Source organism: Triticum aestivum, chromosome 2B, assembly GCF_018294505.1.
Source record: "Triticum aestivum cultivar Chinese Spring chromosome 2B, IWGSC CS RefSeq v2.1, whole genome shotgun sequence".
NCBI classification, from domain to species: Eukaryota; Viridiplantae; Streptophyta; class Magnoliopsida; order Poales; family Poaceae; genus Triticum; species Triticum aestivum.
In genome coordinates, this window is record NC_057798.1 from 779,593,937 (window position 1) to 779,619,001 (window position 25,065).

At 47.6% G+C, this 25,065-nt stretch overlaps 1 protein-coding gene across 2 annotated transcripts; it reads left to right on the plus strand.

Moving 5' to 3' along the window:
- Positions 1-11,798: 11,798 nt before the first annotated feature.
- Positions 11,799-13,554, plus strand: LOC123042691 (uncharacterized). 2 transcript variants are annotated; one of them, XM_044465089.1, is made up of 3 exons: positions 11,799-11,931; positions 12,032-12,256; positions 12,456-13,554. In XM_044465089.1, the coding sequence occupies exons 1-3, from the start codon at positions 11,873-11,875 to the stop codon at positions 12,661-12,663; spliced, it is 492 nt and encodes a 163-aa protein (XP_044321024.1). In that variant the 5' UTR covers positions 11,799-11,872; the 3' UTR covers positions 12,664-13,554. The 2 variants fall into 2 exon arrangements, with proteins under 2 accessions (XP_044321024.1, XP_044321023.1); XM_044465088.1 differs by having other exon boundaries at positions 11,850-12,256; positions 12,456-13,553.
- Positions 13,555-25,065: the final 11,511 nt, after the last annotated feature.

Below are 25,065 nucleotides of genomic sequence, written 5' to 3' on the forward strand. Positions count from 1 at the left end.
CGGGGTTGAGTGCGTGGATTGCGGGCGGCCAACAGGGGCCGCCCCCGATTCCTAGCTTCACGGCCAGCAACTCGCATAATGCGATGGCGGGGCCATTGGTGCCTCCGGCGGAGGCGGCATTGGTGTCTCCGACGCCGGCACGGGAGCTTAATGCACCCGGGTGTACGCCGGCCGGCACCTCTTCAGCAAGCGGCCCTCCGTCAACTGCACGCCCGCCGTTGGCGGTGCCTCGACATTAGCCGAGCTCGACGCCATCATCACGGTAACTAATTAAGCCTCTCTCGGCCGAGGACTTCATCTCCTTGCCTTTGACTGGGCATCCCTGACGCCCTACATGTTTTCGCAGGGCGCCGCCGACGTTCCGTGCACTCTCCTCCACTTCGTGAACAACGAGTTGGTCGATGTCGCCAAGGGCAAAATCGTTCAACCGGGCAACCCCTTGTTCCACGGTACCCAGATGCCACCCAACTTGTTTAGGGTTCAACTGGTTCGGGTGCTGCCAGGCTGCGACGACTTGTTACCTCCGATTCGACCCGTCGGGGCCGACGATGAAGACGTGATGACCCTCAGCGCCTGCCTGAGCTGGCCCCTGCTTTGGCCGAAGAGCCAGATTCGTTTGGGGGCGGGGGACACCACCCCAAAGACAACACCGCCAGTCGTGCCGGCGCCAAGTCGGCCCCATGGCAAGACCGCCGTAACGGTGCCGGACATCCCTATGCCACTGGATCCAAACATGCATATGGCACAGGATCAGAACGACGACGACGACGACGATGATACATTTGGCAACGTCGATCAGTACTTTGCCGAGCATGGGTACGATGGCGACTTCATGGGGCCTCCTTCTCAAGAACCAAACCCAACAAAAGACGTGTGCGATCTAGCTCGTACCGCGGAGAAGCCAAGTTGCAACAGGCGCCGTCTGGCGTTCAGCTCTCAGGAGACGCCTCCAGCTGCCGACTTCACCGAGCCTCAGATAGGCGAGGTGCGAAATATTATCAGCCCCAACACACTCAAGAAGGCGGTCTGTGAGCAGAACTCGGTCCCATTACAGGAGAAGAAGAAGGCACGCAAAAGAAAGACTAAGAAGGGTGCGAGCCAGCCGGCACCGAGTACGATCCGTGCTCAGGACGGGCCACCTTCACCGCAGGATATCTCGAGGAGGGTGCATGTGGCGGGTAGGGCGATGCTACCGACAAATATGCTCAATGCTGCAACCGGTGCTATGCGGAGTCTGCATGACAGTGTTCTTGCTTTGGAGAAGCGGCGTCTCAGGGAGAAGGATGTGGCATACCCGGTTTTCGCGGCCAAGGTGCCAGAGGGCAAGGGCTTTGTGGATAACTCCATCGGGCGTACGATCGTCCTGCGTTTTGATGACATCCACGCTATGTTGAACCTTCATCCGCTGCACTACACCTTCGTTCGGCTATTTTCGCTGAGTATGGAGATGCGGATCATTCGCGACAAGACCCCGGACATCGTGATAGTCGACCCCTTCTACATGCGTGCCAAGATCTTGGGCAGCGCTGGGGACCGGCAAGTCGCGAGTTCTTACCTCGAAGGCGTCATTCTGGCAAACCAAGATAAGGATAACTTCCTCGTGCCTTACTTTCCCGAGTAAGTCCTCCCCTCAACCGGCCCGTAACATATGAATTCTTACATTTCGATCGTTTTTCTTTTAACATTCCGTGTTTTCTGCAGTGACACACGTTGCACGCTCATCCTCCTAAGCCCCAAATATTCCATGGCCACGTATTTCGACCCGGACCGTCAGTCGAACGTAGACTACACAAATGTCAAGAAGGTTCTTGATGATGTTCTCCCCGGCTACGCCCAATCTGGAGGCACCTTCACCAGGCCTATTCGTAAGTACGGCAAGCACGTGTTCTCCCACAATACGACGTTCTGCTGCGTCAAGCAGCCGCCTGGCGGTCAGAAGGGTGCCTACTACGCCATCCATCACATGCGGGCGATCGTACGGGACCATCATCAACTTCTGCTACCGAGTAAACTCAAAGATTGGGCCGCGAGCGTGTCGGCAATCCAGGACGCGGACCTCCGACAAGAATTCTTTCGCATCCAGTCGGAGTTTGCGGAAATCATCCATCAAGATGTCCTTCGTACCTCGGGGCAGTTCTACCTCAGAAATCAACCGTCCAACAGTGACATCGACACAATGCTACAAATGCAGGATGACAACGCCCGTTCTTTCATGACTCCCACGATAGACGGCGGCTTCATCCACGCTCCGGTCCCTTGAGTCGAGTTGTCTAGTTCTGAAACATCGATTGGCTCATGTTGTAATTAAACTTTAATGAACTTGTAGTATGTCTCTTTGGTTTCGAGAGTCGTTCAACTTAGATGTAATCGATGCTATTAATGTCTTGCTTTTCTCTTCCGATCGTTCTGTTGCATACTTATATATTGCTTATGTATTGTCTGTGAATTGGTACTAACGTTTCGTTTGGCTAGTGCATAGCGATGCCGACGTATGTCGTGTACAAGGGTAAGGTTCCCGGAGTCTACGATGACTGGGAGGAGTGTCGGAGACAGGTTCACCGATTCAGCGGTAACAGTTACAAAGGGTACACCACTAGGGCCGAGGCCGAATCTAGATACGCCCGCTATCTAGCGGGAGAGGGGAGGGAGCGTTGGAGGAACCGGATGAAGACGAGTTTCATCGTGATGATGCTCATCGTGATGACCGCAGCTCTCTTCTATGTGATGGTAGTTTAGATGATCGATATCGACTTGTAATGTGAAGACAGACTCGCTACTCGCGGTCTCGAGACTTGTAATATAATGTTCTATCTTTGTTCGGTCTTTTCAATTCGGAGACTAATATGATGAATTGTATTCGGAGACTAATATGATGAATTGTATTCAAAGACTATACATTTGATGAATCTGTTGTTGATGTGTGCTGTCTATATTTTGCCAAACTATACATTTTGTAACCTGTGCAAAAAACAGAAAATAAAAAAATAAAAAAAAACCTAATATTCATACTAATGGCGCATCACATGACAGTGCGCCATTAGTATGACAGTGCATACTAATGGCGCATCACTGGGCAGTGCGCCATTAGTATGCCGCGGTTACTAATGGCGCATCCAGAGGCGGTGCGCCATTAGTATGCCAAAGCACCTGGGTATACATGGCCCCTGGGAGGCATACTAATGGCGCACGCTGGCCTATACTAATGGCGCACCCGCGGTGCGCCATTAGTATACCAGATACTAATGGCGCACCAGGTGGTGCGCCATTAGTAAAAATTACTAATGGCGTGCTGTTAATGGCGCACCACAGATGCGCCATTAATGGCCATATTAGGTGCGCCATTAGTAGGGGTTTTTCTAGTAGTGAAGGTAACTAACAGAACATGCATTGTTATATACTCATGTTCTATGGGCAAAATTTTTGTGAAGATATGATTCTAGCCATTGATTGCTGAAGGGCAAATATAGGTATGTACACATGGTAAGCATTGCAGGATTTCACTACTTCCAAATATAGAGTTCTCCATATGCACATTTACTTCCGTAATGTATGGTTAGATGAAACCAACAGTGTGGTGCATGTTTCTACATCATGAAAATGAGGAAACTAACATGGCCATTGATACACACTCATATTTAGTAGTAGTATACAGATTACTGTAAAATAAGGATAATATCCATATATTCCTAACCGTTTGATTATTCCGGGTACAAATTGGCTGTAATGACATGGTCACAATCGCATGAATTAACTCATTCCAAATATAGCTGATTTACGGCGTCTCTAATATATTGCCATAGTTCTACTCAAATTCTGCTAAAACAGGGATATGCCAATCATCACAAAAAGTTCAAACAGTGTCATGGCGTCATCATTAACATGAGATGGAAACAACTTACACGCGCCGTCCCAGCAATACGTGGTGCCATTGTGTTCAATAGCATCACAGAAGTGTGTCCGCGGTCGAACAAGGCAATTAGCTTGAAGTCTGCGTAATTCGCATGTCGTGTGGGTACTTGGCAGATTACAATCTTCTGCAAAACAAGGTTCCTACAACTGACGTAGTAATCTAGATGACTTGGACCACGATGGTAATACTCTATATAATCCAACGGAGGAAGGATAATCTCATGGGAGGTCTAGAAGTTCATGAGCACCAACTTTTTACCGTCTTCTCTGAAGGCAGCCATCCAGTGGGAGTTCATGCCGACCCAGTACATACCTGCCAAGAAGTTTCGGGCGATGGTGATCGGATCGATGTCGAGGGAAATGATGTACGGCGACACACTACATACCTGCAAAGAAGTTTCGGCTAATGGAGATCGGATTGAAGTCGAGGGGCATCATGCACGCCTCCGTATCATGGTGGGCCGATCTCGCAAGACCATATAGCAGCAAGCAGGGTGTTTTGAAAAGCTTAGGCCTCGCTTCGATGATGGACGTGTGCATGTCCCTCGAGCATGCAGCCAGCCGCAGGGCGGTCAACATATCCATACACGAACAACAAAGGTCGAGGATGTCACTGGGGAGACTTCTCCAATCGCGGATCATATGGATGCTGCGCGGTTCGCGTCGGCCATGGTGGAGTTTGGAAGGGGGCTTGATTTACGGGGGAGAAGGATGTCAGTGCTGGAGCGGCTAGCGAGGGAATAGTTGTACTGGGGGTGGCGAGTGAGGCGACGGTACACGGGGGCACAGTGAGATGGAGACGGAGACGGAGACGGAGAAGGAGAAGGAGATAGAGTGGTGCTATGGGAGCGGAGAGGGAGACGAGGCGAGGCGCCAATGTGCTGTACAGCGGCGGTGACAGACAGTACAGTGCACAGGGTGAGGCTGACTTTGGTAACCCGAACACGCCGCCTCACCTGGACTAGTGTCACGCGCAGGGTGTTGTCACTTCACTGTGAGGACCGGATGAATAGTATTTGACCATCAAGTGTACCACAGTTGTACTACTACTACTACTACTACTAGTAGTAGGAACATGATTACTCCAGTATTGTATAGCGGAAATAGGTCTCCCGTGCTAGCATGCCTGTTCACTTCATCGTTCAGGTATCATCCATATTGCGAGCAGAACCAAATTCTCGTGCATGCCCAATCAACGCCCTATCGCGATGCATGCAGTGGTCGTTCTGGTGCATCAAGGACGGCATGCATATTGTTCCACACTTGAGAAGAGGAAAAATGGAAAGGTAGAACGCGGCAGCAGAGGAAGAGAACACTGGCTAACGAGGCTGGGAGGGGATCGAGCAGGAAGTTAATGCTCCAAGCCTAAAGGTTTTGGGAAAACCTGATTTTCATAAGGTGACTTATACTCACCTAAACGGAGGGAGTATTCCTTAACCAGAGAATGTTGTGTCTCCCACTCACGCGCTTAAAAAAAGCTACGACACATTTTTTTTATCTGTTTGCATAGGTCCCACCTATCAGGAAGGATGGGCACGTACACGAACAGGTACGACTCCTCAGTCTACCCGCATAGCCTTTTCCTTTAGTCTACCTAGTCGTCTAATCAACTGCCTGCACGCCACTTCTCCCATTTACTTCTCCATCGGGAACCGATTCGCCTCGGCTTCTTCACCTCCCATTCATCTTCATTTGCATCCAAACCCCATTGCGTTCACATTGTTTTAACCTCTTTAAATAATCATCTACTACTTCAGTTAGACTAGCCATCTAATCCTAATTCTCCAAACCATAGGCCTCTGTTCCAGCGGTTCCAAATGGCGAAAGAGATCGAGATGCAGGTTTTTAGCGTCCAACATGTCCTCGTCGAAGGCTCGATGCGCATAGTTGCCACCGTCACTGTCAACCCAAGGGTTGTTCGGCAGTGGATCAACAATGTATCCAACTCCCTCGAAAAGGTAGAGATGAGTGTCATTGGTGTTGACGCAGAGTACACGGAGCGTGCCCCTGGGAAGATCCAGCGCGCCGCCATCCTTCAGTTGTGCCTTGAAGATGATGTTTCGATGTACCACATCATACACTCGCCCTCCATACCAGGTGAGCTTCACGATTTATTGTCTCGGGAGGACGTGTACTTCTGTGGGGCAGCCATCGAAGGGGACAAACAGAAGCCGGAGCCGTACAACCTTGATTTGAAAAGCATCGCTGACCTACAAGCCAGAATCAAAATTCCTGTAGAAGGTTGTGCTAAACAGACACCATCCCTATTTGATGTAGAAAATTTTGTGCTCAGTACAAATCTTCAGAAGGGTGACGAGACGGTGGCATTAAGGTCGTCTGGATGGGAGAATTATCCCTTGACGTACGAGCGGATAAAATATGTTGCCGCGATGCCCGTGTTAGTTTCGAGATAGCTGCAAGGTCCAAAGAGCTTGTTGCGAAGCCGTCTCCCACAGAGAATGAGAACAAGAAGAACAAGAAGAAGAAGAATAAGAAGAAGAAGAAGAAGAAGAAGAAGAAAACGCTGCACCAGCAGGAGGGCATTATGGATGGATGAACTATTTCCTCTCTTTTAAAAAAAATTATTCCCTCTCGGTGTATATTGATATAGGTGGACTATTTCGATGGTGTGCATGTCTTTGGAATAGAGTAGTAGCGTGGGTCCGCTTGACTATAAGGAACTATTTATCCGCATATATAGGTTTCTCTACTACTCCTTCCAGTGATCGGTATGCAGTGCATGTGTCCGTAGACACGATAGCTTCTCCATGGAAGTTCAACTACGGCGACCATCACGTTTCATCTCGCGATTCCCAGGACACCTCTCCAACCCACGGCACCATGCCCCCCGACGTGCGCCTCGCCCCTCTCGGTCGCACCGCCCCTCTGCCTTTGTGTGCATGACATGTGGGCCACCTAAAATGCGGCGAGCATCAAGTTTCTACTACAGCCACCACGATTCCCACGACACCGCTCGAACCCATGAAACCACACATCCCCCGACCTGCGGCTCACCCCTCTTGGCCCCACTGCCCCTCTGCCTTCGGGAGCATTACATGTGGACTAGTCACCTATCGGGTCCACATGTTATTGACTCAAAGGTAGGTGTAGTAAGGCGCTGAAGCTTAGTCCCGATGGCCCTGCGAGGGAAATGTAACTCCTGCGCCAGGCTTGTGGTGCTCCCACAGCACGAACTCGTGCCAAATTTGAGATTTGTTTCTTTACTATACATGCACGCAACGATTGAATGGACATTGTAATCTCAACATGTGCTGGGGAGCTCTAAATTTGAATTTGAAACTTATAAAATGAAAAGATTCAAAACAAATAAACTGGGAGAGAGGGAGTATATTGTAGGATGTGTCCCATACAAAATAAGTCCCCTGGTTTGTCACCGCGAAGATGCGGTTAGAAAGGAGCACAACAGCTTCCTACTCGTACGGCAACAAATCGACCGCAGACAGCATGGTACGCCTTTGACCACCATGTGCAAGGTTCGTGCTATCTTTTATTCAATCTCACCGTGGTTCCATCGCACCAGTTCATGCGGTGGCCCGTTGCATGGCGGATCCCAATGTTGGACAAAGGTTCTACGAAATGGTGTCACCATTGTAAGTGTTGTGCAAATTGATGTTGGTACCCTACCGTACATATGCAAGCCAATCTCCACTTGCACCGAGCCTAGCCTGTGAAACAGTGGGCAGGGGGAGAATTAGGAAATGGACACGAAAGTAGTCTTTAGAATGTGTTTACTACGTGATCAAACTCATCTTACCTGCTCATCGGAGGAAATCCGAGTGCCCCTCAATGTCGGCATCTCAAGGGGCGTCAACTTGCAACTACGGCCACGCCGCGCTGGAGAGACCCCCAAGGAAACATCCTCGTGCGTTCCACGGAACATCAAGATGCATTTGTATGAGTAGTTTATCTTGTGAGAGAAAAGGATGAAAGAGGGAAGGCCTCCAGAGATAGAGATGGACACTACTACTACCAATGTGTTGGCCCGTGCGTTGCAATTGATCCAAACTAGTAGAATAATACTTGTTCACGTGCTTGAAATATAAACACTCTAGTTTTGATATACATGTGTCACTAGACACGACAGCTTGTCCATGGAAGTTGAACCACGGCGACCATCACGTTTCTTATTTCTACCACTGCCACACCCACATGCGATTCCCACGACGCCGCTCCAACCCACGGCACGACGTCCCCCGACGTGGACATGGATCCTCTGACGTGGCTAGCACTGCCTTGCCCTACCTTTCCTTCGCTCACAGTTGGGACCCACGCTTATGGGTCCCATATGTTAGTGACAGAATGGTAGGATTGTTCGTGCCCCACATCCCTCTCGGCCCCACCGCTCCTCTGCCTTTGTGTGCATGACATGCGGGTCAGCTAAACTGCGGCGACCATCAACTTTCTACCACAGACACACCCGATTAGACGCGGTTTTCCTACTCCACTGCTGTGCTCCAATCCGTACTCCCGCACCATCGAATTTTCATCCAGCGGCTGTGACACATTTTCATCCGTACTCCGGTCGGTTCATCTCGAACGAGTGAGTCACAAACCATGCCACCACCATGAGAATGACATGTGGGCCAGCCGCATTTAAGGTCCGCTTGTCATTGACTCATAGTCCGAGCACTAAGCCACTGAAGTTCGGTCCCATGGGCCCCGAGAGGGAAATGTAACTCCTGCGGCAGGCCTTGTGGTGCTCCCGCAGTACGAGCTCGTGCCAAAACTGGAATTTGTTTCTTACTACTACCAATTAGTACTAGTAAGGTACACGTGCATTGCACGCATGAGATTCTGGTGGTTTGTGCATCATGCTTCTACATGTGGAGTTTTCTGGATTCTAACATGTGGCAAAATCTGGTGGAATGTAAGGTTAGGCAAGTTTGATTAACTTGCGTGAGTGTTTGGTTCAAGCCACACCTTAGGCAAGCCACACTAAGGCCCCACATGACATACACACAAAAAATGTGGCAAGATTTACTTAGGCTTGCCAACTTGTGGCTCTCATTTTGAAGAACTAATAACTTTGCCTAAGCTTAGTTGTGGCAAAGTTAGTCATGAATTAAGTTCAACCATGGAGTCTTCTAGATTATACATGTGGCAGAATCTGGTGGATGATATCCAACGGCCAGTAGTGCTCGGATTTGCCATCTTTGTACCGTCGGATTGGCTTCATCCAACGACCAACTTTCAAAGTTTTTCACACACTATGTAGGGGGTATAGATATAGATGTGACGGTCCGTTGCAATGGATCCAAACTATATCTATTTAGTGGAGTGCACTCTAAACACATTATCTATTTATTTTTCTCTAACCTTCCGTAGCCATGCAACCAAGCCACATAAGCTTCATGGGTGCCCCCCACGTCATATTATTCATACTATGTTGATTGAAAAAAAGATAAATCACCCAAAACAAGATCTTCCCATTTTTTGTTCCTACGATGTTGTGTCGTGCACGTATCTACTAGTAGTTGTATAGTGGTAGTACTAGTAATATAGTATTAGGAGTACAAACTTGGTAGTACTAGTAGGAGTAGTACTAGTACGGAATGCTCCTACTCTATCAACGAGCCCCGTCTGACACAAAATTTCTTCGCTTCCGTGCTACAGCTAGATCTTCCCCTTGTTTCTGTTTTCCAACCCGGCGGCGGGCGGGGTGTCGGTTTGCTCAACGGCGGTCCAACATGAAAGTGGAAATGCTAGGCAGGCAACACGCCTTCCCTAAGCTATGTGTCGTGCCAGATGGGCCGTGTTGTACTCCCGATTCCCGGGTGTGTGGGGGTGCGACGCGAACGCGGCAGGCCTTTTCCTTTTACTAGCAATGTGCCCATGCGTTGCAACGGATCCAAAGTAGTAGAATAGTAGTATTTGTTCACAAACTTGGAAGAAATCACTATTGTTTTGATATACTCCTAATATATTACTCCCTTCGTACCTAAATATTTGTCTTTTTTGAGATTTCAAATGGACGATCACATACGGATTATATAGACATATTCTAGTGTTTCTAGCAAGATGCCCGCGCGGTGCACGAAGTTGATGGAAAAGGTAAGAACAACTTATAAATTGACGGATGGAGTACTAGTTACAGTGATGCATATAATTAAGCAAAGGGATCACACATGTCGGTATTGACTGGAACGAGAATGCAACAACACAATAAGAATTAAGGCCACGATGATGCGATCGCAGTGGTGGTTATAGAAGGCAAGAAGAAAGATTGATCCACGAGCGTACGACCTCCTCCTCCTCAACTTAGTGCGCCGGGCCACCGACCAGCGGCTAAGGAGCGGCGGCTTTTGTGGCGAGGTCGAGGTGCTTCTCAACAAAGGCATCCAAGGCTTCCAGCTGGTTGAGGAAGGCCAACGTCGTAGCGTCCTCACTGGCCTTGTAGATACCTATGTACACGATTTGCTCGTACGCGTGGATGTGTAGGTCGAAGAATTCTTGCAGGGCGAGGCGCCTCGCGGCGAGCGCGACCTCCAGGTGGACATTTTTCATGGCGTCGGCGGGCAGTCGCAGGGCCACCAGTGCTTGAAAGAGGTTCCAGCCATGGAGGCCGATTAGGGTGGCAGGCAATGAGGAGCCCGGGCGCGCGGGCTGGAGGAGTACGGGGATGTCGTCCGCGAGCTTCTTGAGGACGGTGAACTTGTTGCTGGTGGCAACGATCATTTGGTCCAACTGAGAGTCGTAGTTGGCGTCGACGGCGGCCATCCAGCAGCCGGTCTCCTACACCGTCTGGAGACGATCCTCGGCGCCATGGCGCAGGCCGGCGTCGTGGACCATCTGGCGCAGCCGCTGGCCGCTCACGCGCATTGCCGCCATGGGTCTGGAGCAAGCTCTTTTGCGCTTAGTGTAGGTGCTTAGGCAAATGCTTAAGTGCGTACGATGTGGTAGATGCATTGAATGGAGGGGCGCCTTTATATGAGGGCAATCAGGGCAAACTGCGTTGCATTCACATCGTGCAGCCTCTTTTTCCGGACCTCCTCCCATTACTTCCCTCATGCATTAATTGAAGGAGGATGCATTGGCCGTTCAACATATCGGAAACCGCTACTCCCTCCCTCGTCTGCGTTAAAGCCGTATTGGGAACTGTGCCGCCCACTGTCAAATCGAATACTCCCTCCGTCTAGGTGAGTATTAAGTCATCTTACGAAAACCAAATACTAGTAAACACATAGGCGTGGTGCATTAACTCTCAAGTTGTTTCTTACTTTTTGACATAAATAGAGGAATCAACAAAGAGATGTGGGGCTTGTATGCTTTTAATGACTTGAGACTGTCAAACATGACATGCAGTGGTCAGTTTGTTGCACAAGAACAAATACAACCCACGTCAGCACACGTGCATCTTATAGCATCACATCCAATAGCTATAAAAGATGAATGAGACCAAATTATATCTCATCTAGATGAGTTCTAGCAAAACTGTATTAATAATACTTAGTACTCCTGCGCCATGTATCACATATTAGGCTGGTTGTAATGGGGAGTATCATATACTAGTATCATGCATATAATACTAGTGTATGATACTATATCCGTAATGCATGGTATCATATGTTGGTATCATATAGGACTACATTTATTGACATGCATGACACAAAGTAGTATATGATACTCAAGCTCGAGTGCGGCGATAGAGCGCTCGTCCTCGCCTGCTCCCGTTAGTGCTGGCGAACTGGAGATCGACGCGTGGATGCGATGATTGCCTCCACTGGCACCGCGGGGGTACAACCGTACAAGGCAACAGTCGTATACACAAACAGGCCCGTCTTCGGGCCGGTAAGTCCGACGGTGGCTGCCTGATGTTCCATTTGTACATAACCAGCAACAACACGGTACTTAACCCGTTAACATGTAATGGCATCCAATTTGCATCTGACGGAAAAAAAACCATATCCCTTGATCCGCCGCACAAGTTCCCGAGCCCGCGGGCATGGCGATGGCGGAGGCGGAAAGCAATGGCTTCGAGTTCCTGTCGGATCCCGTGAACAGGTATGTTCCCTTCACTTTTCTTTCGCCTCTCCGTCCAAGATGCTGGCAGCGCCGTACAGGAAGACATCCAACTATTGCGGGTTGCTTTGTTTTTTGGTAGATTTCCACCGATGGATCTATCCCACGACAACTCCCTGGATTATGACGAAGGCGCTGAAGTTCTTATCCGTGCCCGATCAGATTCCAGCATGCGCGACGCTGGGGATGCAGCACTCACAGTGGTTGCCGATCTGAACAGTACTTGCGAAGCCATCGCCCTGACGGTGGCACCTTCAGAGACGTCAACAGGGAGGGACGATCCTCACGCGCCTGGATGGACAAGAAGGTATAACCTCTCAATCGCTCCGGTTTGCCCAGTTCGTAGTTGTTCTGAATTTTGATTTCCATTGCAAGATCTAACTGACAACCTATATCTGAAACTCCATATCACATATAGCAGACCGCTGCTGCCGGAGATTATGAGGGGATTATTGGTTTGCGTGCTTGCTTCCGAACATCTGACAACAAAATTCTCATCTATGCAGAGTCCGTGTTGGTAGAGCGCCAACGGAACGCCCCCCCTGCGCCGGCAGGACAACTGGAAATGAGAAGACACCAACCGTCATAGTACCTGTAGTGGGAAGCACATTTGATTACTACAATCTCTATTCCTGGGAGACTGGATTTGAAATAAGTTATGGCAAGAGCAGGCTTAATGTGGAATGGATAGAACAAAATGCATGCAGGAGATAGTCTATGGCTGCTCTGTAAATACAACACTAGAGTTCCATGCTAGCAAAATCTACACTAGGGCGATGTTCGATAAATTTGGTGAGATCATGTATGAAGCAACACAATACTGGAGTTTCTCATATCAACAATGGAAAAACTGACCCCTTTAGCTTCTCAGCATGATGGTCTGGGTTTAGAACAGAATTGAGTTCAACAAACCAAAAGGTATAGAATTGAGTGTGTTCCTGAACCGCAAAAGTATACGGGAGTGCTGCTGAAGGTAGCGCAGTTGGAAATTTCATTGGTTTAGCAGCTCCGGAACGCAAACGGAAGGCCGATTGACTAACAGCAACAGAGACAAGCCTCCATATGATGATCACAGTGCAAAGAGCAAAAAAAGTAAGTTTCTGCCTCATGTGGATACTGTTGTAGGATGTGGTACAAGCAAATGAACACGCTTCTGCAGTATATGTTGTGAATCAGGCACAAGAGCACAACATGTCTACTGTTAGACCAGAGTTAAAAACACTGCCGGTTAGAAAACACTCTTTAGTCCAGTAGTTAGCAAAATCGATGCTTCTTCTGGCTTGCTTATAAATATCTTGGCTATGTTTTACATTCAAGCTACCCATTAATTCTACCGTTTTTAGTACAGATGTTTGCTAAAATTATTGTACCAATTATTCTGGGTGATGTTCTATATGCTCATTGTTAAAACTTTATAATGAAAGTATTTTTCTTCTGAAGGCAATTGGTGCAGACATGATTACAAAAACTGGTTGGGGTTTTCCCATCCTAACAAATATTCACATTTTCCTTTGCAAACAAAAAAAGGATATTTCGCTTCACAAAAAAATTTACTTTCACCTCACTTGCCTCCATACATTTTTTATATAAATATCTACTGTTCCATATGTTTTATAAAATCCTACCTTTTATTGCCAAAATTGATAGGCACGGCTAGCAGCACACTCGTGGATGTGCAAAGAAAATAATGGTCTTCCGACGGTTACCAAATTGCAGCCCGTCCATTTACTTCCGGTACAGATAGGTACATAACCCAGTGCTGACGGCACGTTACCAACTCACCGTCAAACCGTCCTCCAACATCGGCAACAACGTCGTCCACAACGCCGTCTCATTCCCGTCTCGTATACGCATTAACTGTCCCCAACCGCCACCTGCAATACGTCCGTAGCCTCGCATCTCCGCGTGATGGACGAACGACGATAGCGAGAGCGCGCGAGCTCGTCCGCGCCTGGTGATTTTCGACTCAAGCTCCTCTTTTCTCATTTAATTCAATGACACATCATCAAAATTGCTTAGTTGGCATGCATGATACTACCTATGATATTTCTATTACGACCAGCCTTAGTATCATGTAGTACTTTATTTATTGCCATGTACATGACACATAGTTCACGAGTGCTCACTATATGTACCACCTTTTTTTTCAATTTGAAGTTTTGCTCCATGGCGCCATTCATCGATACTATTACTACTGTACAAAAGTGGAGTATATACATTTTTTAAAAGGCTAGAGGGCGGGGCAGTCTAGCTCGGTCGGTTTCACGACAGGTGAGAGCCTTTGTGATTTAACGGCTCATTAATGCTATCAAATCGAATAGTACTGCGCCGCCCGCTGCACGCCTGGCGCCTCCATTAAATCCCTCCATTAAACCCGCATGCAAACCGAGAATCCTACTTCGGCCACACGTTCGTTCATGAGCGGGGCGGAATTAAACGCAACACCGGCCGAGCTCCTCCCGTCTGCCCTCGGTTTAAACGAGGCCAGACGCCGGCCAAGCTCCTACCATCCGCCCTCTATTTACACGAGGCCAGACAGACAGCGGGCAAGAATCGCACCCCTCCGCCACTCCGCCATCTCCTCCTTCACCATTTTCTTCACCCTTCCGATGGCTTCCGATGAGCCATTCTCCGGCATATTACTCGGCTGGGTGGCCCGCCGAGCCCTCCGGATAAGGGCGAGGCCGCTCGGTGCTTCACCAACCTCGCTTGGCCCGACGGAGCCAGTTGCTGCCCCAAGCAGGCGCGTGGTTCAGCAACTCGCCGCTTCAGTTCAGCTCGATGAGGAGTGGCGAGTTGCTCCACGTCGGCACGGTGGCGAGCACGCCGGTACGGGCGCTGTCGCTGCCGCGTCGTACCGCGCCACCAGTGTCTGCGGTGGCCCCGCCTCCCGTGTCTGTGGGCGCGCCTCCCGTGCCTGCGGCAGCGCCATGCAGGCAGAGATAGAAGCCGGGGGCGTGGAGAGGGACGAGTCGGTGGCTAGCTTCTCCGTGTCCACCGCCATGATCGAGGAGAAGTAGAACACGGGAGGTCGCCGCCCCTTGGGACCCATGAAGGCCACCGCTGACGCGACGACCGCGGATTCAGGTGGTTTCTTTGCTGCTTCGTCTCTGCCGAGGACCTTTGTCGACCCCGCAAGTGTCTGACGGACATGAGGAAGACAAAGGGATCCGCGGGCGGCCATTTAGAACTAAAATAAGTCTAGATATATCCATTTCTAGGACAAGTATTTCCAGACGGAGGGAGTATTAATTATACAAGAGAGCCGGATTGGCACCTCTTAGTTCATGTAAATGTAATGAAATCCATCATGTTTATATGAAGATCCAGCTTTTTTATATGAAATCTTTCGTGCTTATATGAAATCAGTCCGTGTTTGCACGAATTTCATCTGGTTGGTTAGAGTTGTAAAAATGCATGCCGCTGGCGTTTGATGTCGTCCTCCGTGGAAGGAAGTGGGAGGAAATTTGCCGGCTGCCGTTCGAGATGCTCTTTATGCTGGAAATAATAGAGTGACATCCAATCCATTTGAGTTAATTGTCTGTATGATTGTCCCTCTATAAAAAGTTAATTGCATGTACAGTGTACACGCGACTTGCAGGGTGGCTACGGCTTCGTACAGAAAGTTAAAAAGAAACAAGTCCATCCTTAATATTCTAAGTACTATGTTGGTTCCACTGTCAGTATAGTAGCAAAAGAAGTATATATTAAATAAGTAGAGTAATATATAATATAAAAATCTAAAGTTAAAAGACAGAATTCGCACTCATGTCATCGTGTTGCGAGCATCCGGCGCTAACCAGCCCAGCACATTTTTGTTGTAGACCATGCTGGAGATATATCTCCATGTCTACTCCTATATATACTCCATTCGTTCCTAAATATCTGTCTTTTTTAGATTTCAAATGGACTACCACATATGGATGTGTATGTAGACATATTTTAGAGTGTAGATTCACTCGTTTTGCTACGTATGTCTTTTCCAGGAAGGGGTCAGATTTGTCCTTGATTTATTTATGAGGTATCCAGATGGCACTGCACCGCCAAGAAAAGAGGGTAACATCAAAATTATGGACTACTTTTTTGAGTATGTTGGTAAGATCCGGTCATAGTCACTTGTTGAAATCTCTAAAAAGACAAATACTCCCTCCGTCCGGAAATACTTGTCATCAAAATGGATAAAAGGAAATGTATCTAGGCGTATTTTCATTTTAGATACATATATTTTTATCCTTTTTGATGACAAGTATTTTCGGACGGAGGGAGTAGAAAACAGAGTTGGTGATGATGGTGTGCGTGCCATCCTGCAATATAGGCAGTCGAATTTATATCTAACGGATAGGAAAGAAACTATGACAATTTTGCAAAAATATACCCACGCGTCTCTCCACGTTCGCAAATATGGCCTTCCCTCGTTCAGCCTTTTCTCTCACAAGATAAACTACTCATACAAAAGCATCTTGATGTTTCGTGCAACGCACGGGCAGCTAGCTAATTTCTTTTAAAATAGTTGCTGCAATAATTGGGTTGAAGTGATATATTTTATGTCTGCCCCGAACCCGAATGATTTCAGATTCACTAGTAGTAACAAAGAAAATGTTGCCTTGTTAATTAACAGAAAACAGGGTGAAAACTATCACATGAGGCCGGTTAAAACAAGGCACACTGGGTTCAGCGTCATCGTCACTACAGCTGTGCGCGCGCGAGAAGTCTACATATCGAGGCGGCTACCGAGCGAGGCACCGAGACACAATGTTTGAGAGTGAAACCAATTGACAGATTATGATCAGATCGAGTTGTCACCCTTCTGCTGTCATTGTTGGGGGGGGGGGGGAGGGGGAGAAAGACGTATCGAGAGTGTGCGCGGTAGGCACAGAGGCACAACTAGCGAGTGTGTGTGCGTGTGTTTGAAAGAGGAGTAGATAGATTATTATCAAGATCGATGTGCCACCCTACTCCTTCGGTGCTGGGTAGTGTGTGTGTGTGTGTATGTTTGAGAGAGAATCCAGTCGATAGATTAGTATCAAGATCGAGGTGTCACCCTACTCCTTCGGTGCCGGGTAGTGTGTGTGTGTATGTTTGAGAGAGAAGCCAGTCGATAGATTAGTATCAAGATCGAGGTGTCACCCTACTCCTTCGGTGTTGGGAAGCGTGGGTGTGGGGGGGGGGGGGCAGTGACACTCACATATCTCTACTCTTATAAAAAATATAGTTGGTGATGATGGTGTTCCTGCCATCCTGCAATATAGGCCATCCGATTTATATCCGACGGAGAGGAAGGAAAATATGGCAATTTTGCAAAAAGATACCCACACCCCTCTCCGCATTTGCAAATAAGGCATTCCCTCGTTCATCCTTTTCTCCCACAAGATAAACTTCTCATACAAATGCATCTTGATGTTCCTGCAACGCATGGGCATCCTGCTAGTAGGGAGAAGGAGTTTGTGTGACACATATCTAGCTATATTAAGGGATAGGTAGATAGCATATGTGTGAGAGACATTATTATACTTTGAGACATTAGTGGCTGCGGGTGGGCGGAACTAAAGGGGTGGGCGTGTTAGACATAGAGAGCGTGTGTGTTTCTGTGTGAGAGACTTGTAGGATAGGGTAGAAAGACGAATTTAACCCTGACAGAGGGAGAGAAATACACGAAGAGCGCGTGTGTGATTCCGATGCCCACAGGGAAATGAGATATGTATGCGTGTGAGAGAGATTGTACAATTCATTCACGTATCACTATCTAGCGATTGTGGACGTGCATCGCTTGAACATAAGTCAATATCTACTTCGTATCGTGGCCAAAGGTACAATATCGATTCAATGCTGTAAAGATTGGGCACTCACAGATCACATTTTTTTCTATTTAAATAAACCTTTTCAGTTGTGCATGCCAAAGTTACAGTGATGTTTCTTCGAACAACCAATGTAGCTATCATGCACATGCACCATTGTTACTCTTGCATTCAAATTCATTAGTCTTGGATGATTTAAGTTTCTATTTTGAAGTAATATATGTAATATTCATATATGAATTCAACGGGTACGCAATTTATGAAATGGAGGCTATGTAATCATATGAGGTAACACTTTTAAGTAGCTAACTACAATATCCATTTCTTTTTGTGCGCCTCTACACTAACACGTCAATGCATTATGTTTAAATTAAATAACCAATGGCACTAAATAATCTATTTAGACGAGAAATACATAGGCTGAGCCGTTTGATCCCTTTTTTCGAGAACGCACCACTACACCCGTACGATTGGCCGCGCCCGTGTGAACGTCCAAGTTATCGGCGCATCATCCCGAGTTATTGTCTTTTTTTCTGGGGTGGACTTCACACCAGTTATTAATTGCTGAAGCGTGCCCCATGTACACAGTCTAGCGTGACCTTCCCGCTAGTACGGTCCAAAATTAGTTGAAACTGGGTACAAACGATCCCGCGGACGGCAAAATCTCCCGCCTCCTTCTAAAATTTCCGCCACCTTAGTCTTTAGCATGCGAAATCCCCCTTTTGTCCTTGGTGCACGGAGACCAACAGTTACAATACCGTCCTCATCTACATGATAGGTCGGGGCTGCTTTGGTAACTTCCGGTTCCCCCGACTACACGGCACCCCCATTTCCTCTCCCCCTCCTGCAAAAATGACTAACTACACAGCACCAGAGCATATTACATCACGCCGTCCGTACTTCATCACCCTTTCTCCCCTCCCCTCTCGAAACCCTAGACTGCTCATCCACCGGTGTACCATAGCTCATTCACTGCTGGCGGCGTCCACCTCGCCGGATCTGCTTCTGCGGCCGCATCTACCCCTCCCACCTCCCCTAGAAACAAGTAGACTGCTCATCCACCACTGTACCCCAGCCCATTCAGTGCCGGCCTTGTCCACGGCACCGGATCTGCTTCGCCGGTACTCTCGTCAACCGCCGTGCATCTGCAACGGATCCAAAGTAGTAGAATAGTAGTATTTGTTCACAAACTTAGAAGAAATCACTATTGTTTTGATATACTCCTAATATATTACTCCCTCCATACCTAAATATTTGTCTTTTTTGAGAATTCAAATGGACTATCACATACGGATTATATAGACATATTCTAGTGTTTCTAGCAAGACGCCCGCGCGGTGCACGAAGTTGATGGAAAAGGTAAGAACAACTTATAAATTGACGGATGGAGTACTAGTTACAGTGATGCATATAATTAAGAAAAGGGATCACACATGTCGGTATAGACTGGAACGAGAATGCAACAACACAATAAGAATTAAGGCCACGATGATGCGATCGCAGTGGTGGTTAGAGAAGGCAAGAAGAAAGATGGATCCACGAGCATACGACCTCCTCCTCCTCAACTTAGCGCATCGGGCCACCGACCGGCGGCTTTTGTGGCGAGGTCGAGGTGCTTCTCAACAAAGGCATCCAAGGCTTCCAGCTGGTTGAGGAAGGCCAACATCGTAGCGTCCTCACTGGCCTTGTAGATATCGATGTACACGATTTGCTCGTACGCGTGGATGTGTAGGTCGATGAATTCTTGCAGGGCGAGGCGCCTCGCGGCGAGCGCGACCTCCAGGTGGACATTCTTCATGGCGTCGGCGGGCAGTCGCAGGGCCACCAGTGCTTGAAAGAAGTTCCGGCCATGGAGGCCGATTAGGGTGGCAGGCAATGAGGAGCCCGGGCGCGCGGGCTGGAGGAGTACGCCGATGTCGTCCGTGAGCTTCTTGAGGATGGTGAACTTGTTGCTGGTGGCAACGATCATCTGGTCCAACTGAGAGTCGTAGTTGGCGTCGACGGCGGCCATCCACCATGCGTCTCCAACACCGTCTGGAGACGATCCTCGGCGCCATGCCGCAGGACGGCGTCGTGGACCATCTGGCGAGCCGCTGGCCGCTCACGCGCATTGCCGCCATGGGTCTGGAGCAAGCTCTTTTGCGCTTAGTGTAGGTGCTTAGGCAAATGCTTAGGTGCGTACGATGTGGTAGATGCATTGGAATGGAGGGGCGCCTTTATATGAGGGCAATGAGGGCAAGCTGCGTTGCATTCACATCGTGCAGCCTCTTTTCCCGGACCTCCTCCCATTACTTCCCTCATGCATTAATTGAAGGAGAATGCATTGGCCGTTCAACATATCGGGAACCGCTACTCCCTCCCTCGTCTGCATTAAAGCCGTATCGGGAACTGCACTGCCCGCTGTCAAATCGAATACTCCCTCCGTCTAGGTGAGTATTAAGTCATCTTACGAAAACCAAATACTAGTAAACACATAGGCGTGGTGCATTAACTCTCAAGTTGTTTCTTATTTTTTGACATAAATAGAGGAATCAACGAAGAACAGATGTGGGGCTTGTATGCTTTTAATGACTTGAGACTGTCAAACATGACATGCAGTGGTCAGTTCGTTGCACAAGAACAAATACAACCCATGTCAGTACACACACATCTTATAGCATCACATCCAATAGCTATAAAAGATGAATGAGACTAAATTATATCTCATCTAGATGAGTTCTAGCAAAAATTTATTAATAATACTTAGTACTCCTGCGCCATGTATCATATATTAGGCTGGTTGTAATGGGGGGTATCATATAGTAGTATCATGCATATGATACTAGTGTATGATACTACATCCGTAATGCATGGTATCATATGTTGGTATCATATAGGACTACATTTATTGCCATGCATGACACAAAGTAGTATATGATACTCAAGCTCCTCTTTCCTCATTTAATTCAATGACACCTCATCAAAATTGCTTAGTTGGCATGCATGATACTACCTATGATACTCCCATTACGACCAGCCTTAGTATCATGTAGTAATTTATTTATTGCCATGTACATGACACATAGTTCACGAGCGCTCACTATATGTACCACCTTTTTTTTCAATTTCAAGTTTTGCTCCATGGCGCAATCCATCGATACTACTACTGTACAAAAGTGGAGTATATACATTTTTTAAAAGGCTAGAGGGCGGGGCAGTCTTGCTCGGTCGGTTTCATGAGAGGCGAGGGCCTTTGTAATTTAACGGCTCATTAATGCTGTCAAATTGAATAGTACTGCGCCGCCCGCTGCACGCCTGGCGCCTCCATTAAATCCCTCCATTAAACCCGCATGCGAACCGAGAATCCTACTCCGGCCACACGTCCGTTCATGAGCGGGCCGGAATTAAACGCAACACCGGTCGAGCTCCTCCCGTCTGCCCTCAGTTTAAACGAGGCTAGACGCCGGCCAAGCTCCTACCGTCCGCCCTCTATTTACATGAGGCCAGACAGACAGCGGGCAAGAATCGCACCCCTCCGCCACTCCCCCATCTCCTCCTTCACCATTTTCTCCACCCTTCCGATGGCTTCTGCTGAGCCATTCTCCAGCATATTACCCGGCTGGGTGGCGCGCCGAGCCCTTCGGAAATGGGCGAGGCCGCTCGGTGCTTCACCAACCTCGCTTGGCCCTACGGAGCCAGTTGCCGCCCCACGTAGGCGCGTGGTTCAACAACTCGCCGCTCCAGTTCAGGTCGATGAGGAGTGACGAGTTGCTCCACGCCGGCACGGTGGCGAGCACGCCGGTACGGGCGTCGTCGCTGCCGCGTCGTACCATGCAACCAGTGTCTGCGGTTGCCGCGCCTCCCGTGTCTGTGGGCGCGCCTCCCGTGCCTGCGGCAGCGCCATGCAGGCAGAGACAGAAGCCGGGGCGTGGAGAGCGACGAGTCGGTGGCCAGCTTCTCCGGGTCCACCGCCATCATTGAGGAGAAGTAGAACACGGGAGGCCGCCGCTAGTTGGGACCCATGAAGGCCACCGCTGAGGCGACGACCGCGGATTCAGGTGGTTTCTTTGCTGCTTCGTCTCTTCCGAGGACCTTCGTTGACCCCGCAAGTGTCTGACGGACATGAGGAAGACAAAGGGATCCGCGGGCGGCCATTTAGAACTAAAATAAGTCTAGATATATCTATTTCTAGGACAAGTATTTCCGGACGGAGGGAGTATTAATTATACAAGAGAGCCGGATTGGCACCTCATAGTTCATGTAAATGTAATGAAATCCATCATATTTATATGAAGATCTGGCTTTTTTATACGAAATCCTTCATGCTTATATGAAATCAATCCGTGTTTGCACGAATTTCATCTGGTTGGTTAGAGTTGTAAAAATGTATGCCGCTGACGTTTGATGTCATCCTCCGTGGAAGGAAGCGGGAGGAAATTTGCCGGCTGCCGTTGGAGATGCTCTTTATGCTGGAAATAATAGAGTCACATCCAATCCATTTGAGTTAATTGCCTGTATGATTGTCCCTCTATAAAAAGTTAATTGCATGTACAGTGTACACGTGACTTGCAGGGTGGCTACAGCTTCGTACAGAAAGTGAAAAAGAAACAAGTCCATCCTTAATATTCTAAGTACTATGTGGGTTCCACTGTCAGTACAATAGCGAAAGAAGTATATATTAAATAAGTAGAGTAATATATAATATAAAAATCTAAAGTTAAAAGACAGAATTCAAACTCATGTCATCGCGTTGCGAGCATGCGGCGCTAACCAGCCCAGCACATTTTTGTTGTAGACCATGCTGGAGATACATCTCCATGTCTACTCTTATATATACTACATTCGTTCCTAAATATTTGTCTTTTTCATATTTCAAATGGACTACCACATATGGATGTGTATGTAGACATATTTTAGAATGTAGATTCACTCATTTTGCTACGTATGTCTTTTCAGGAAGGGGTCAGATTTGTCCTTGATTTATTTATGAGGTATCCAGATTTCACTGCACCGCCAAGAAAAGAGGGTAACATCAAAATTATGGACTACTTTTTTGAGTATGTTGGTAAGGTCCGGTCATAGTCACTTGTTCAAAATATCTAAAAAGACAAATACTCCCTCCGTCCAAAAATACTTGTCATCAAAATGGATAAAAGGAAATGTATCTAGACGTATTTTAGTTTTAGATACATATATTTTTATCCATTTTGATGACAAGTATTTTCGGACGGAGGGAGTAGAAAATAGAGTTGGTGATGATGGTGTGCGTGCTATCCTGCAATATAGGCAGTCGGATTTATATCTAACGGATAGGAAAGAAACTATGACAATTTTGCAAAAATATACCCACGCGTCTCTCCACGTTCGCAAATAAGGCCTTTCCTCGTTCGGCCTTTTCTCTCACAAGATAAACTACTCATACAAATGCATCTTGATGTTTCGTGCAACGCACGGGCAGCTAGCTAATTTCTTTTAAAATAGTTGCTGTGATAATTGGGTTGAAGTGTTATATTTTATGTTTGCCCCGAATGATTCAGATTCACTAGTAGTAACAAAGAAAAGGTTGCCTTGTTAATTAACAGAAAATAGGGTGAAATCTATTACATGAGGCCGGAAAAAACAAGGCACACTGGGTTCAGCGTCATCGTCACTACAGCTGTGCGCGCGCGAGAAGTCTACATATCGAGGCGGCTACCAAGCGAGGCACCAAGACACAATGTTGAAGTGAGAAACCAATTGACAGATTATGATCAGGTCGAGTTGCCACCCTTCTGCTGTCATTGTGGGGGGGGAGGGAGAGAAAGACGTATCGAGAGTGTGCGCGGTAGGCACAGAGGCACAACTAGGGAGTGTGTGTGTGTGTGTGTGTTTGAAAGAGGAGTAGATAGATTATTATCAAGATCGATGTGCCACCCTACTCCTTCGGTGCCGGGTAGTGTGTGTGTGTGTGTATGTTTGAGAGAGAATCCAGTCGATAGATTAGTATCAAGATCGAGGTGTCACCCTACTCCTTCGGTGCCGGGTAGTGTGTGTGTGTATGTTTGAGAGAGAAGCCAGTCGATAGATTAGTATCAAGATCGAGGTGTCACCCTACTCCTTCGGTGTTGGGAAGCGTGGGTGTGTGGGGGGGGGGGCAGTGACACTCACATATCTCTACTCTTATAAAAATAGAGTTGGTGATGATGGTGTTCCTGCCATCCTGCAATATTGGCCATCCGATTTATATCCGACGGACAGGAAGGAAAATATGGCAATTTTGCAAAAAGATACCCACAACCCTCTCCACATTTGCAAATAAGGCATTCCCTCGTTCATCCTTTTCTCCCACAAGATAAACTTCTCATACAAATGCATCTTGATGTTCCGTGCAACGCATGGGCATCTTGCTAGTAGGGAGAAGGAGTTTGTGTGACACATATCTAGCTATATTCAGGGATAGGTAGATAGCATATGTGTGAGAGACATTATTATACTTTGAGACATTAGTGGTTGTGGGTGGGCGGAACTAAAGGGGTGGGCGTGTTAGACATAGAGAGCGTGTGTGTTTCTGTGTGAGAGACTTGTAGGACGGGGTAGAAAGACGAATTTAACCCTGACAGAGGGAGAGAAATACACGAAGTGCGCGTGTGTGATTCCGATGCCTACACGGAAATGAGATATGTATGCGTGTGGGAGAGATTGTACAATTCATTCACGTATCAATGTCTAGCGATTGTGGACGTGCATCGCTTGAACATAAGTCAATATCTACTTCGTATCGTGGCCAAAGGTACAATATCGATTCAACGCTATAAAGATTGGACACTCACATATCACATTTTTTTCTATTTAAATAAACCTTTTCAGTTGTGCATGCCAACGTTACAGTGATGTTTCTTCAAACAACCAATGTAGCTATCATGCACATGCACCATTGTTACTCTTGCATTCAAATTCATTAGTCTTGGATGATTTAAGTTTCTATTTTGAAGTAATATATGTAATATTCATATATGAATTCAAGGGGTATGCAATTTATGAAATGGAGGCTATGTAATCATATGAGGTAACACTTTTAAGTAGCTAACTACAATATCCATTTCTTTTTGTGTGCCTCTACACTAACACGTCAATGCATTATGTTTAAAGTAAATAACCAATGGCAATAAATTATCTATTTACACGAGAAATACATAGGCTGAGTGTTTGATCCCTTTTTTGAGAACGCACCACTACACCCGTACGATTGGCCACGCCCGTGTGAATGTCTAAGTAATCGGCGCATCATCCCGAGTTATTATCTTTTTTTCTGGGGTGGACTTCACACCAGTTATTAACTGCTGAAGCGTGCCCCGTGTACACA

Coding starts and splice junctions, on each gene's coding strand:
- LOC123042691 (XM_044465088.1), top strand. CDS start 11,934: ATGTTCCCTTCACTTTTCTTTCGCCTCTCCGTCCAAGATGCTGGCAGC. Junction 12,257..12,455: donor GCGCCTGGATGGACAAGAAG/GTATAACCTCTC, acceptor TCATCTATGCAG/AGTCCGTGTTGGTAGAGCGC.